General features: G+C 40.0%; 1 protein-coding gene across 7 annotated transcripts in view; it reads right to left on the bottom strand.

Annotated features, from left to right (window-relative positions):
* Nucleotides 1-16,359, bottom strand: part of arhgap23b (Rho GTPase activating protein 23b) — a 37,819-nt gene that overhangs the window by 20,238 nt on the left and 1,222 nt on the right. For 2 of the 7 annotated variants that reach the window (XM_047159451.2, XM_017483384.3), the window contains exon 1: nucleotides 1,333-2,171. The exons of 1 other annotated variant lie outside the window; for it this stretch is intronic. In XM_047159451.2, the coding sequence (XP_047015407.1) occupies nucleotides 1,333-1,530 (198 nt within the window). In that variant the 5' untranslated portion in view covers nucleotides 1,531-2,171. Of the gene's footprint in view, nucleotides 1-1,332; nucleotides 2,186-5,798; nucleotides 6,029-8,078; nucleotides 8,514-16,359 lie in introns of those variants that run through there. 4 more of the 7 variants (XM_017483380.3, XM_053685204.1, XM_047159453.2 and 1 more) reach the window with 4 other exon arrangements.

Genomic DNA, 16,359 nt, shown 5'->3' with positions numbered 1-16,359 from the left:
GAGGAACAGAAATACTGAATATCTAAAAAGAATACAAGGTGATAATATGTTGAAATGGAGCCTCTAAGGATATAAGAGGGCAGGAATTTGTGCAATGCCTATATACTCGGGAGCTGATGCAGAGACAACCAATGACACAAAGGCAGAAGAATGAGAAGGAATGGGAGTGAGGTAAGTGCTGAGTTAAATGAGTGGATTCCTCTCTGAATTTCAGCACTAGGTATTTCACACCAAGGAGAAGATAAACATACACACATGAGCGCAAGATTCCAGGACACCAGAACACTTACACACGTGGACACGTATCACACACACACACATACAAAATATGCGGAAGGCTTTGGGAATCGACATTACATCGCACTGAATTATGGGATCATTCCACCATTTTGGAAGGGTTAGACCACGTTACAAACACGTCGTTCTTAAACGCGAATCGAACAAGAAGGGGTTGTAGCCTGTCATGCTATGATGATATGGATCCCAACAAATTCCCTTACTTTGGCCTTATACTGGCCAAAGTACTGTGATTTCTTTATCTCCTTGACAAACTAATCTCACAAAACAATCACACAAAAATCTATATAAAATCTCCATCCAGTCTCTTTCTTTATTATTATTATTATTATTATTATTATTATTATTAAATTTGCCTCTTCTCTAGAAAGCCTTTAAAATCATATAATAATATTACATTTCCATATACTAAAATGTTTCTTTTCTTTCCTCAGCTAAATCCTAGCATTCCTGACCTATTCAACCCATTTTTTTTTTTTTGGATAACCAACGACAGCCTGACTTGCACATATTCAGCAAGCATACAAATGTATTCAGATGATTTTCTTCCTCTCTGCCAGTCAGTAGTGGCCCTTCAAGCAGCATCCCATACGTAAGGCACAGGAGGTGTAGACACAACCCCAACGGAGCAAAGCACCAAGACAAGCCAGCACAGGCCCTACGGCTAAACAACACTCGGATCCAACCTCAAAATAGCTGTCTGAACTGAAAGCTCAGACTACTACCAACCAATAAAATACACGCGTAGGACTGTCTGAATTAGAATAACGACAAACTAAACCAGGTTGGTGAGCAATGAAATACATATATAGGCTTTGAATGAAGAAGAAACCGTAACATAATATTTGGACAATTTCACTGACATAAATATAATTCGACATTGAAAGTACTATAATGCTTAAAAGTACATTATTGACTTTCATTCTGATAAACTAATCCAAATCCATAAGGAAATACATACGCCATATAACTTTCCAAATTCTAATGGATGATTATAAAGTTCTTTTTGACCATTGAACTTATATGATAACTTACCGTATGCAGATGCCAGTGCAGCATGTTCCTCTTGATGAAATGTACATGACTCTGTTGGACATTTAAGTTCCTCAAAGCCGCCAGCCATATACAGCGTGGCTCAGGGTCACTGCAGTCCACCCCCACTGGGAACTCAAAGCACCATTCCTTACCAGCTGGGGCTGGAACCCCCGACACTGAGTGTCTCATAGCCCACATCCCCGCCTAGTCACAACCACCACTTGACAGGATGTACAAGGGTCAGTACTCCACTGGGGTCATGCCTAAAAACAGGTATATGCTCACTTTTCCTTGGACATGAGCATCTGCACTCAAATATAATCTCCAAAACATTCCTAATTTGCTATAGAAGAGGATCCTGTTCAGAGAGAATCATGCTAGTCCTGTCACCAAAACAGACACATCCGTTTAGAAAGCATAAAATAGCCCTCAGGTCTGGATTCCCTTGATTTCCGAACTGATCAATGACTTTTTGCCATGTCCTGTTCTTTCCAGAACAACCCGAGGTATATGATCGGTGATCTCTGATGATGATTAAGAGGTTTGTGAGCCTGTTCCTCACTTCAGACTTGACTGGTGGTCACGTAATGCAGTTATCTCTTTTGCAACCCTTGAATCTTTCCAGGCTTCAGTTTATGTGGATTTATTAATAATCAAATACTTCTCTTAATGCTGAAAAAATGTCTTGCCAAGCCTTGCTATTAATACTTTTTGTCTTACTATGCAGTGTGGAAGGTTTGACATAGTCCATTCATCATCCCGGGAGGGTCTTCAGTGGTGCTTTTCACACAGCTGTGTGTTTTCCCATCCAATTGTGTCAAACTGTACAAACTGCTAGCATCCTCTTCTGCCAAACTCGGTGGGGCCTCTTTTGCCTTTTACATCACAATCCTGTTCTTATTTTGTTTATTTTCCATTGATGATGTCCACAGCCAGGTACTGAACCTTGAGCTGCGAGTGACCATTATAGAGGCTCCATAACATGGAAGAACATTATACTTGTTCATGCTCCTAAAGTCTCTGCTGGTGCGCTTACCTAGTATGCAGTCAATATCCTCCTCCAGAGCTCCTCTTCCAAATTTTTCACATAACAGTAGTCCCCCTATTTGTCAAACTCGTGTGAACACTGTCATTAAAGTGACTGGTGTTTCATCCTTTTCTGCAGCCCCTCCTCTAACCCCATCCCTCTATCCGTCTGTCTACCTTTCTGCTGTGCTTGTCTTTACTGTGTTCAGCTCAGTGCAGCCTGCTGGTGGTGTGATGAGCTGCTCTTTCCATGCACTCTCTCTCTGTCTCCCTCTCCCTCTCTCTGTATCTCTGTCGACTCGTTTTAGACTCAACGACCTGGCTGTCACTGCTGGATTCCTGATAAAGTAGGAGGAACGCACCCACCGTCTGAATTTGGGACTAAGAGGAAAAAGTCAGGGTTGAAGTGTGCGTACAGTACATGTGCACTGTTCAAGCAACAGCAGTATGGGAAAAAAACAAACAAAAAAAAACTTTTAATCTAAATTTGTGAACGTTGCACATAGTAGCAGGTGGTGAGAGACTGAAGCTGAATCTTTTTAAATGGTCAAGAGAGAGGCTGATTGTCACACGATTCTACACAGAACAGAAAAACAGACTTCACATTGTAATGGACCAGTTTATACCCTTTTTACTCTACCCTTCTCTGTCCTGACAACGCTGTGCTATAATACATAACAATGGCAGGATTGAGGGATTACTCTAGTGGTAGCTACATAAATACACACATATATAACAAACCTAATATACTCATTTAGAGTTGAATCGAAAGAGGATGAGAAGACTAGGCAGTGAAGACAGATGATGACAGAGCCATTACACAAATATAACCACTGTGACAATGCAGTCACTGACAGAGAGGAACAATGGGACACGTGAGACCAGTCCAGTCAACACATACACAGAAACACATATCCTCACTTCACTCACAGGCTTAAATTTGGATACGGTCTAACATTCATCATAGAAAAACCTGTGGTTCCTCGTTAACATGGTGTATAAATCAAGTGATTAAACGTGAGGAGACAGGAGTGGGCAGTTACAGTATATGACCACTGGAGGACATCAGCACACAGTACTCATCTTATTGCACTGATCCTTTATTACTCAGTGATTCGAGTTCTCTGCTAATAACTGAAGTTCTGTGATTTCCTGATGATTGCACAGCTCTATGCTTGAAATGCTTGGAAATGAATGTATCCTGTCTTAACTGAATGTTGCTTGGGCTAAAAGCATGTGATGTAAAATGGTATATGCAAATCGACCAAATCATTATACACTGATTAACCTTTTCCTTAATAAAAGACAGAAGAAAAAAAAACACAATGCAAAATATATGCAGGTCTGTGTCTTTAACTATGTAATATTTAATAAACATGGGTTGTTGCTTTTATACATTATTTCAATTCAATGAAACTCAGAGAAAAGTGAAATATAATACTGTCTGTGTCACAGGCTTTACTTACACATAGCAGTGTTATAGAAACAATTCACGAGGTTGTGTAATGTGTAGGAATAATTGGGACCTTCTCCAGGCATCCTTCACACTCTTGTGAAAATACAACATACTTTCACACACACACACACACACACACACACACACGCACACACACAAACACACACACACAAACACACACACATCACATACGCATGTCTGAATGGCAGGAAAGACTTATATAACCATGTTGATGCCCATGATAACCGTAAGTGGACCTGGCTCTAACATGAACACCATCATATGATCCTGCAGAAAAATAAGCGGTCGGTTCAAAAAGATGAATCATTTTAAGTCACTGCTATCTTTACTAGGTTTGAGCTTCTTGTCAGAAATGCACAATGACCACACAGCTTACTTTTTGTTTTTACCTGCATAGGGTGGCTGGAATTGTTTAAAAAAAAAATAAAGTTCTCACACAATGTCACTTCATCACATGTTGCGTTTAGCTTAAAGGCTTTAAAATTCCACATACCCACCCACACACCTTCTCTCTTAGCCGCTTCTGCTTTCAGTCTGGGTTTTTACAGACAAGCGTATACAGACAAGTTTGGTGTCATATGTACTTAAATCCGCATAGTGCCGTTTGGAGGATAAGGATAAGCATACAGTAAGGCTAAATTAAAAGAGTTCATCTTCTCTGTCTGTTTCACGTTCCATATTAAACACTGAGCACTGAGGTCTTTTTACATACAACTGCATTAAGATCTGTCCAGCTTGCCTATGAAGAAAAGCATCATATTTTACCTTCTGCTTTTTACAACTGAGAAGCTTATGGCATCTGTGTTCATTAATTCAGGAGAGAAAAACCAACTGAGAACTGATTTGACCTAATAGCTGGCATGCTGCACAGCACAGGAAAAGGAACAACTACTGCTTAATCATGTACAGCTTTACGATTTTACAATGGCATTTCCACTGTTTTTGCATGCATGAGTAAATGACAGTGTCTCTTTAAAGACTTGGACATTATGTAATATTACATGCTTTACCCTTTCGGAATGCTCCTATGGTACTACCATGTAACAAACAGGTGTGAGTCATGCCACAGTATGTTACCCCAATGTACAAAGCAGCAGCAAAAAAGCGCTGCTTCTCTAGGAGAGACGGCAGAATAGTCCTGTTTCCTACACCTGAGCTCATCCTTGCTCTATCCTAGACTACATTCCTACTAATCCCACACTTAGTGGATCATTCCATATGATCACATTCCTTTACTAACCCCAGAATTTAACCCTCCTGGTTTTTCAACTGGATAAAGCACTTTCTCTATCTCTCACGTCCCTTTTAAGCACCTGTCAGTCACACCAGGTCCCTTGAACATATATATATATATATATATATATATATATATATATATATATATATATATATATATATATAAAACTTCGATTCAAAACGAGAGCCTGAACAGTTGCGCCTGATCTCTCACCTCTGATCTACGTGGGACGCTGCCCCTCCCATGACACAGGAGCATGTCGCACCCCACTCTGAGCCTGGCAGAGACAGAGGCTTATTGTCATCACTGCATTTCAAAGACAAGACCAAGCTTGCCTTGTACCTCCCACTCTCAGATATGAGCAAAGACCATTCAAAAACCCACTCTCATTCCCAAGCCCTCTCTCTCTTTCTCTCTCTCTCTCTACATCACTTGCTGTTATCCCTTGTAAAGTATGCAAGTCTGGGTCAACTTAATTTGCTCCCTGTCACTCCACACACTCATTAGTAGCTCCCCTGTCCTGACATGCTCTCTCAAAAAGGGTGAAAGGCCAGACACATTCAAAACTTTATCATAATGAGCTAAAGAACCTGTCAGCCTGACTAAAACAGGAAGCAAAACCGATGTATGACAGGAGAACTAGAAACACCGATAGACAGCTGATATAGTTTCACTTTAATGTTCTGACTGGATTTGGATTTAATTCTATGAAGATCATGACTGTACCTTGTCAGAAAGTCAATGGCTCATTTCTGATGTCTCCCCAAAGAAGCGAGTAGTTGTGTTAGTCCCATAATCTCCCTGACAGAGGGAAAGGGCATTCCTTACTGAGACTTGGGAAGCTCACTGGATTAGCGTCATTGTATCAAGAGCTTGGTGAGCCTGAGGGACTGTGTGCTACCTCTGCATGGAAACCACACACATGCACACACTATTACACACAAATCACACACAAGGCCAAGAGGTCAAGTTAATTATTGAAAAAAGCCTGCAACGTACACAGAGATAACCGGCAACTCAAGGCCTCAATCCCATGGGAGAAAACTCGGCCTTCTAAACTGAATGTCAGTCGCTTCACACCTATTGTCATACAAACCAAATCTGGTTCCTGCCTTATGGCTAAATGCTCTGCAGTGCAGATGTCATTCAACTCGAGACATCAACAAAGATTACATAATAACCATTAGAATGTAATGCTAAATCAGGAAGGATATGTAGGGTGAGCTGTAGTCACACACTGCTGTGGCATGCTGTCCTCACTCCCTTTCACTACATTAAACAAGAGTCCAGGGACAAATCCTTGCTTTCAATTTCAAAGGATTGGTGTGTACTGTTGCTGTTAACTGAATCATGAACGTAAAAGAGAAAACAGTGCACTAAGCACAAGGTCCTTCCCAGTTTATTCAAGGATGTTTCCAGCCAGGTAGTTACTCTGTCTACATAAGCAATGCCCTTCATCTATTCTTCAATTACACATTATGGTTAACCCTCCTTCTCTCTCTTTAATATAATCTTTTTAATAAGTCACTTATAATAAGTCCAAATGGATGTTTAAAATCATCTGAGTAAGGGGTCAATGTAAAAAAAAAAAAAAAAAAAAAACACGAATAAATAATGTTTTTCTTCAAATATAGGCTATATTGAGGTCTACATCAGTCACATGTATGAAGTATTACTTCACTTAGGTGAATGCTAGATCTCAGGACATTCCTTTGAGCAATACAGGAGCAAAGGAAACAACAGGTAGCGCATATTTACCTTTTGCTTCAGCAAGTGCCTAAGATGGACCATATAATGATGCACAAACATTTATCGGTACACAAAAGTGAAGGGAATTAAAAAGGAAGTCTGAGTTTAAGCCTAGCTCTGAAGTGTTCCACACTCAGAACAGTCCTGGGCCCTGAACTATTGTAAAATACACTTAGAGCAATCTCAGCAAAGCCAATAAAAGCAGCTGTCTAATGACACTGGGCTGAACTGCAACAAAGCTCTAACCACAGCTCTGCTAAAGAGAGTAAGGTTGCGGTCAGGATACAGCCTTCCCATGCCTCTGAAGTAAACTTGCAGGGTCACGCCCACGTGAGTAAAAGTGTTCCTAATCCACAAAAGAGAAAGACAGTAAAAAACAAATAATCTAGGGTGCATCTGTGAAGTCTAACACTGTTTTGTATTCACACAATAACATTCGGCACTTTGTAACTTAGAAACAGCATTTAAAAAAAAAAGTAAAAATGTGTTTTAAAAAAAGTGATAGTCTAAAATTGTGAAAGGAACAACAGACTAGGTTACACCCTCCTGGTTATCTTGTCATATATTCCATAGTGCTTTATTACTCGGACTATTGCAATACACCATCCCACATGTGGTGGGCTTGTAAGGGGAGTTCCAGTGCCTAGTGCCTACGTTTTGAAGTATGGAAAGGATGCAGCTGGCTGCAGCAAGAGTAAGCACCACTGTACAGTACAGAACAATAAGCATTGACACATATCTCCACCTCCTCTACTATGGGGGCTTCAGCGATGGCCACAATGTCCCTTCTGTCTGCCTCTGTTGCCCAACATATGCAAATACACACCACCTTTCTCTTTCACTCTAACTTCTAATGTAGATTATTGGCACAGCTTTTAGCTACAGCTAACATGCCTCTACTCATACAAACAGAATATATTTAAGATATGCAGACAGGGTTTATATATATATATATATATATATATATATATATATATATATATATATATATATTTATATATATAAATGTTTGCTTGTTTTGGTTATGGTCATTTAGTATGATTATGTTTATGGTGAACTTCAAAAGGTCTGAGGTGTGACACAACCACAACACAGTGTTACAAAGGAAAATAACAACAAAGAACTATATTACATGGACAGGCACTCAGGGGCAACACTGTGTTAGAACACTATATATATATATTATATATTATTTATTAATTTATTTATTTTGAACTACTGGTAGGTTAAATTTGAAAGTTGATATGAAGAACTTACTTCACTTTGAGAGACTGGTGGTATTCCAACAAGGCAGAAGGCAACTCCATTCATGACATTTGTCGGAGGCTGAAACGTTCAGCACAGACTTCACAAATGGTTCAACTGGCAATACTTTCCGGCTGAGCAGAAATATAATACACATACAATAATATTTTGTGTTATCGGCTACGGCAACGGACTCAATATTCATCCCGTTTTCTCTCGACTGACTGACCGTTATCCTAAATATTAACGCACCAGCTCTCGTGAACTCCACAGCAACAAACATCCCGCCCTCCACATCCTCGCTGGAGGAGGCGTGGTCATTTAAAAAGGGACAGCTTGAGTCAGCCAATCAGCGCTCTGTACTATATGTTCGCGCGTGCGGAAGGGCGGGGTTTGTATTAATCGCGGGGCCCCTGGGGCAGGTGCAAGAGTCCGGGAACACATTTACACAACACGGAGCCTGTTATTATTGTAGGCTATTTCTGAATGGAACACTTCCCAAAATAGCAATTTTTTGGAAAAACAGACATTCCCAGAGGTATTCTGAGCTATAAAAAAAAGATGCACAGGGCATAGAGGACTGAAAGATTACTATGAGAGCAGATGGTGCAATCTCAGAAAAAAAGGGTACTTTTACTTGTCTCCAGGATGGTACCATCAAGTGTACACCTTTTATTGGTTTGTTTTTGTTTGTTTGTTTGTTTGCTTGTTTGTTTGTAACCTGGAAAGATGCATACAGTGTATCTTTAAAGCTTTACTTGAAAAGGTAATTACGGTCCAATTACATACCTTGCTTTTTTTTTTTTTTTTTTTTTAAATAGTACACTATATCCACATTTCCAGGTGACAGATATATTTTAAAGGCGTAAAAGATAAGGGTACCACCCCAGCAACAAGGAAATGGAATTTAGTACCATTTTTTTTTTCGTGTGTAAATGGAGGAACTCCTATATTAGCAATGCTAAAACACAACAACAACAAAAAAGAAAGTGAAATACAAACAGCTATGTGCACCTTTTTATGTGTTGTGCTCATTTTAACTACCAAAACAGAAGCCCCAAGTAAGCCAGTAATCTGTTTTAGGAGTTGAACTGGGACCGAAATGGGCCCAATAAAATGTGAAGATGCAAATCTATGTGCATTGACTCTAAATATCCATTTCAGTGGCCTTTCAATCAGGCACAATTTACCAGTTGCTGCTGGAGCTCAGTAAAACAGCAGGTGGGCATTGTGCACAAATGAATAATACAGTGCCCATGACCTGCTGATTAACCCCCCCACACACACACTTACACACACATGCACGCATACACACGCACACACACACACACACACACACACACGCCTTTTATGCAGAATGTTGGCTCTTTTATACACAAGCACTGAATAGTTCACAAACGCACAAATGTCCCAAAGACACAAATACACATTCCATTAGATTTCTATAGACCCCAGAGAACCAGTCAAAAACTCCTAAATGTTTCTTTCACACTTTCACTTTTTTTGTTGTTGTTGTTGTTGTTTTTTTTTTTAAATATATTGTTTAGACCTTGTGGTATACCATCCATTTACCATGCCTCTTATATTACACAGGGCTGCGGGGGAACCTCGGGCCGATCCTAGGGAGCTCAGGGTACAGGGTTCCAACCCATCGCAGGACACAATCACACAAACCAGACAATTTGGAAATGCCATTCAGCCCACAACATAGGAGTGGGGAGGAAACCGGAGTACCTTGAGGAAACCCCCTTACCCATGCAGGGCAGAGGCAGGATTCGAACCCCCAACCCTGGAGGTGCGAAGCAAACAAGCTGACCACTAAGGCACTGTGGCCCCTGATCCGGTAGCAATTAAATGTTAAGGATTACAAAATGTAAACACATATAATTCCTTTATTACGTTCTATAAAAAAACATACACACACACACATACACACACACACACACACACACACACAAATATTTTATGTGCTGGTTCTGAGGTCAATTGCACATTTGTAAAAATGTTTTAAAAAATAAACAAATAAATAAAAGTCAAGGTTAAATGGAAAACATTCAAAGAGGAAGTGAAGGAGATTCCTCGCCCTATCTGCGTGACTATGTGCCAGCCACTTCCGCCCTTTTGACCACAGCAGTGTCATTGTAGCCTGAGGCTGGAAGATACTGTTCAGTGAAGCGAGACACCATTTTGAAGTTTACATTAGGTGACATCCTCCCAAGGGTAAAAGGCACAAACACATAGTAATCTATTACATAATAAATTCTGCATGCAATGACCTCAGAGAAACAGAGGGGATTTAAAAATGTTAATGCTTCACAAACTCACTCACTCACAAATACAGTACACTCATGATGCAAAGAAATGTCAGAAATACACAAAACTCTTAATGACAAAGGGACATTTTGTATTAGACGGTTGATAAGTTTATCAACTTGGTATAAAAAGCTTGTTTTTTAGAAGAGGTTACAGACTAAGGGGAAAGAATAGAATGAAAAGTACATTAGATCTTGACCCTGGTCCCTATGGTTCTACAAGAACCCAAAAAAGCTCAAAGATGATATTTATTTAAGTTACAGTTAAAGTAGTTAAAGTGTTTAACATATGTGTACGGAAGACCTAAATATGAGTAAAAGTTTAATGTTGGGGCTTGAGTCTCAGCTTAAAGCTGGAGATATTTTGAACTTTTTATATTTCCGTCTTACCCATGTCTCGTGTGTCGTGTCAAATACTATAGCCAGAACATCAGTCAAAGGAGCACTACACATTGTATTAAGTTGTATAATTGCATGGGTGGACCCTCTTAAAATCTGTAAGAATTATCTTAACACCCCTTCATCCCACAAGGGTGGGTTTAGTCTAGACAGAGTTAAAAAGTGAGGGGTTTGTTAGAGGGACGGCGAAGCATTGCAGTGAAGGAATGGAAGAAGGGTGTGGATGGTGTGAGAGAGGTTTTCTAGGATGTCACATGCCACAGAGCCTAATCCAGTCCCTGACAAGAGTCTCATTCCAGGCCCACCATGTAACATATTTATCATTAGTCTAGGATGATGTTACAGCTTAAGGGCTGATTTCTGACCTGAGGCAAGTAATCAAGTCACTTATGTTAATTCGCACATAGAATAGAAAAGGTCCACATTATTGTGCATTACAGAGTTTTCTTTGCCTTATTGCATATTCGGATATACTCGTTTCCATAAAACCTCTAACTTGTGAAACAACACAAGATTCTTAAGTTTATTTACTGAGAGTCACTTCTGAATTTAAAGGTGTATTGTTTAAGATTAGTCTTTTTTCCCCAAGATTAGGTCATTAACATGGGTTGGGTTGGTTTGACAGTTGCTTTGCCCCAGGATTTACAGCAGTCCATAGAGTATAATGTTTATATTGAATACAGAGGTAGATGTTAACCAGCTATGGCATTATTGCCTGTCGCACCTCCTCAGGTGCCCATAGGATTACCGCTCTTCCTTTACCCTTGCCACCATGCCTAACTAAGGCTGCAGCAAGTCCCACTGGCACCATTAATGCATGCTCAGTGTCACTGGTTCCATATGGTTTCCTCCTGTTATAACTAATACCACTCAGGCATACTTGCTTAATACAAACAGAGCCATACAGACCTCCCCAGTGATTAAGGCTGTGACAAGCCCCAATGACAGGAGGTGCATCCAAACACAAACAAGCATTCCGGACCGGAAATTTCCAAACAGGTGTTCTCAGCGACTTAATACTGTTTTGCAAAGTCCAAGGCTTAATGCATTGCTTTTTAAAATATATTCCAGGTCATTTATACATGTAATGAAATTTTAAAAAAATCTTCTATTGCACCTTTAACTTGATTTAGTCATTTCATTGTTGCCATGTTGGTTGTAATCATTGGATTTTATAGGTGATTAAAATCATGTACGAGTACATTCAAAGTCAAATCATGTCGATGTTATTGCTGTGCAAGAGAAGAGGAACATCTGCCCTGTTCAGGACAGTGAGTACGCGTCCATCTGTCTATTTACAGAGCGCCGGGGATATGCTCCTAAATATATAATCACAAATTCTGTCAGCATGCCAGTCATGTAGGCGCACCATCACACTCTGACCAGAAGAGGGCGCCAGAAAATACGCACATTTCATTAAGCACTTTAAAAACAGTCAGTGAAGTGTTACTCCTGTGTTACTGTTTACTATGTTCACACGCAAACTAGATATGTGCATCTTCTGCCCCGATGTTACAGAACTACGAATTAAGCAAATGTTGGTGTGTAGGTGTGTGTGTGTGTTACATAGTTAAGTGTCTTTTAGCCAATGCCAAGCCCAGCCAACATGTGAGTTAGCTCTCATTTCCCTTGCACAGAGAAAAGAAGGAATTGTGCTGGAATCAGACAACCACAGAATCTCTCAGATTGCTCATACTACACTCTTATTACACGCCACATACTCTGACACACTGGGTTGACTTGTGTCAAGGGGGTTGTAGGAAGGTTGATAGAAAAGCTTTCTTGCACTGATTGGTTGGTTGTTGGTGGTACATCATTTTTTCTTCTCATTTTAAAGAATGAATTTTTCAAATAATGTATAATATTCCTTAATTAAAAATCACTGACTGCATAATCCATATGATTACATTAACAAGTTATGGTTTCGTGTCTGATCAGAAGTTCCCTGGGCTCTGATACTCTTTTCTTCTGAGCCCATGCAGTGATTTCCATTACAGAATCATGCCTGATTTTAACGTAGTGCCACCTGAGGGCCCGAAGATCACAGGCATGCAATATTGATTTTCACCCTTGTCCCTTGTTCACAGAGATTTCTCCAGATTCTCGGAATCTTTTGATTATATTATGTACTGCAGATGATGGGATATTCAAAGTCTTTGCAATTTTATGTTGAGGAGCATTATTTGGAAATTGTTCCACAAATTGTAGATGCAGTTTTTCACAAATTGGTTAACCTCTGCCTATCTTTATTTCTGAAAGACTCTGCTTCTCTAAGATACTCTTTTTATACCCAATCATGTTACTGACCTGTTGCCAGTTAAACTCCAGCTGTTTCTTTTTAATAACACTTATTTTTCCAGCCTTTTGTTGCTCCGTCCCAACATTTTGAGACGTATTATGGCCATCAAATTAAAAATGACCTTTTTTTTTTTTTTTTTTCTTAAAATGGTACATTTACTCAGATTTAACATTTGATATGTTTTCTATGTTCTATTGTGAATAACATCTGGGTTTATGATATTTGCAAATCATTATTTACATTTTACACAGCATCACAACTTTTTTTGGAATTGGAGTTGTACTTGGAAGAAGGACAGATACATTGCAGAACAGTAAAATTCTGTTTCTCGCATATCCCTGTTGGGGTGAGAGTACAGAGTCTGCGGCCCTGGAGCAGAGAGGGTTAAGGGCCTTGCACAAGAGCCCAACAGTGGCAGCTTGGCAGTGCTAGGGCTTTAACCTCGACCTCCTGATCAGTAACCCAGAGCCTTAACCATTGAGCCACCACTGCCCAAAAGAGCTTGCAGCACCTGGTATTCCCAGGCAGTCTCTCATCCAAGTACCAACCAGGCCTGACTCGGCTTAGCTTCTGAAATCAGACGAGCTCAGGCATTCTCAGAATGGTAATGCCCAGAAGCAAGATATAGCATTCCATATATATCTTCAGCCTGCCATGATACCATAGATGAACGTATTAAATTTTTAGGAAAAATGTGCAGCATGCAACTTCTATTTCTGCTAATCTCTTCATACAGCAGAGAATAACAACGAGGCCAAGGAATGTGTAACACTCTTATCTCTTCAATGGCATAATTCATGAATTATAACTTTTCAAATGAATAGTAATAATTCAAAGCCGCATAGCAGAAGAATATGGGCGTGCTTATGTGAGTTGTGTAAACATATCGGTGTAAGCGCGCACGCAGATTCCTGTTCACCCCCACAGACCCGCAATGGTTATGCAACAGCTTTAATCTTACATCCTTAAGCTGCCCATACCTTCCATTATTCCCTGCTTCTACCATCTACCCCATTTATTCTACATTAGATCTAAACGAAAACACATAGAAGTCCACAGTAATCCAACTGCCCAACCCTCAGCCGCGCTTTTCCCTCCAGCGTATCTGGAAAAGGGTAAAAAAAAAAAAAAAAAAAAAAAAAACACAATCTACTGTGCCATGTTTATATCCTGGAAACAGCTTGCTTTGTTTTCTCTGAGGCTCTGATTATTTTGAAGGGTGTGAGACTGACGCCCAGCTATCTCGTTTTCTTTTGTAATTCCAAAGAATCAAACACTTTCGTCCACCTTGTTTTCTCATTTCCTTCAATCCATAACAAGTCTTTCCCCTCATAATCCTTACTGAATAGTAATACCGAACACTAGACTTCATCTGCTATGAAAGACTAGACATCCAAATATTGTGCTTTTTTTCCATCCAAATCCACATTTAGCAGGCATAAACCATGAGCATGATAAAAGCGTTGACATTAAGGTTCTACCAGGGTGACAGGTTGTTTGTTTTGATGCAGAAAAACAGTCACACCCTTCATAGACCTAGCAACACCAGAAGCTCTCTGAAGACTGGACACATGGCAGAGACCCTGGTTTAGACCCATGAGCTGAATTCCATTAAGTCATTTGACTAGGGTTAAGGCATTGCAGAGATGTGTGTTTGACTGACCAACCACTCTCAGGGTAAGAATAAAACACAAACAAACAAAACATTCCTGTGGATATAAATACACAGACGCACCTCACCCCCTCAGAACTCATAGATGCCAAGGCCAAGAGGAAAGTACCATGAGTGGCCCATGAGATGATCACATCCTAAAAAAAATAAACTTTAGTAATTGGCTCAGCAATGAACACTGAATCGAACTACACGTCGACCAGTTCCAATAAACAGTCTGACTCTTTTGTCCTGCAAACACAAGAACACCACTATTTGTCTTTCTATTGCATTTATTTAGACATGTGTGTGTGGAAATGTGTGAAGGAGAGACAGAGAAAGTTAAGAAATACATAGAGACAGCTGTGCACCAAAATGAGACCCAGTATTTCCCAGCTCTCACTTGCCATTTGTTGATCCGTCAATCACACATGAGACAGTTAAGCAGTGTGTAGGCTCGAGCAGCGCTGAAGCTCCATTATCGTTCTATTAGGGCTAAGTAACTGAAACTAAATGGAACTGGAACAGAGCAAATGTTTTTGAAACAACCTCATTTTAGTTTCAGAGTCCAGCCTGCAGCATAATACACAGAGATCATTACAGCGAATAAGCAAACAGAGGGCACACTACTTTGGAAAGCACTTTGTATGGGCAAAGAAAGCTTCTATTTAGAAACCTATTCATACAACCCTGAACACAGGAATCTGAAACAGCGCTACTCAGATGCATATGAGGCAAGCCTGCATTGTTGTGAGACTTGGATACAAAGTCTTGTGTCTGCGGTTTGAGTGACAAAAGTGTGGTTTTGGAAAGCGGCACCGAAGCTCCTTTAACTCGGTGTAATGATGTGTTCTGCCTATGGGAAAAAGACCAGGGAACGAGAGCAGAGAAAAGAGGGTGCGCCTACCCAGATCGGAGGTCTGGGTGTGTCGAGCGACACACACATCTTTTACTGGAGTATACGAAGAGGGAGCCCATTGCCCCAGTCATGTCCAAGATCGTTTATTGTAAGAAGAGAGACAGAAAGAAACATCCAATTTATGGTGAGAGAGAGAGAGAGAGAGAGAGAGAGAGAGAGAGAGAGATAATTGGCACAACAGAAGATCTGAGAGACAGGATGAGTTAGATTAGACCCTTAGGGCAGAGAGGACCAAACTACACATAATGACTCAGCCTTCATCTTTCATACGCATGTATACATAAACACACACTTACACTCACTGCTCACATAATTGCCCTGTTTCTGCACTTAAGTGCATTGTGACTGATGTCTTTTCTTTTCACCCTGAAGTCTTTCCACTCTATCTTACTCTCTCTTCCATTTCCTATCCACTCTTGTTCTTTACAGCTAACTTTACTTGACTGGCATCTTTTTTTGCTCTCTCAGTTCCTAAATTCTATCAGACCATATATAACGTCACAGATATCTCATGCACGGACAGAAAATGTATATAAGTTACATAGGCAAATAGAAAATAAAATATATATTTTTAAAAACATACAGTCCCATTAGCATCATGTAAAAGAATTTCATGAAGTAGAAAGGACTTGTCGTGCGGTGGGTTCCTCATCACACTGACCTAAATCCCTTATCACTCTCACAACTAAAAACATCCACATTATTTGATAGAT

Source organism: Ictalurus punctatus, chromosome 13 (genome assembly GCF_001660625.3).
Source record: "Ictalurus punctatus breed USDA103 chromosome 13, Coco_2.0, whole genome shotgun sequence".
Taxonomy (NCBI): Eukaryota; Metazoa; Chordata; class Actinopteri; order Siluriformes; family Ictaluridae; genus Ictalurus; species Ictalurus punctatus.
This window is presented reverse-complemented; position numbering and strand designations above follow the sequence as displayed.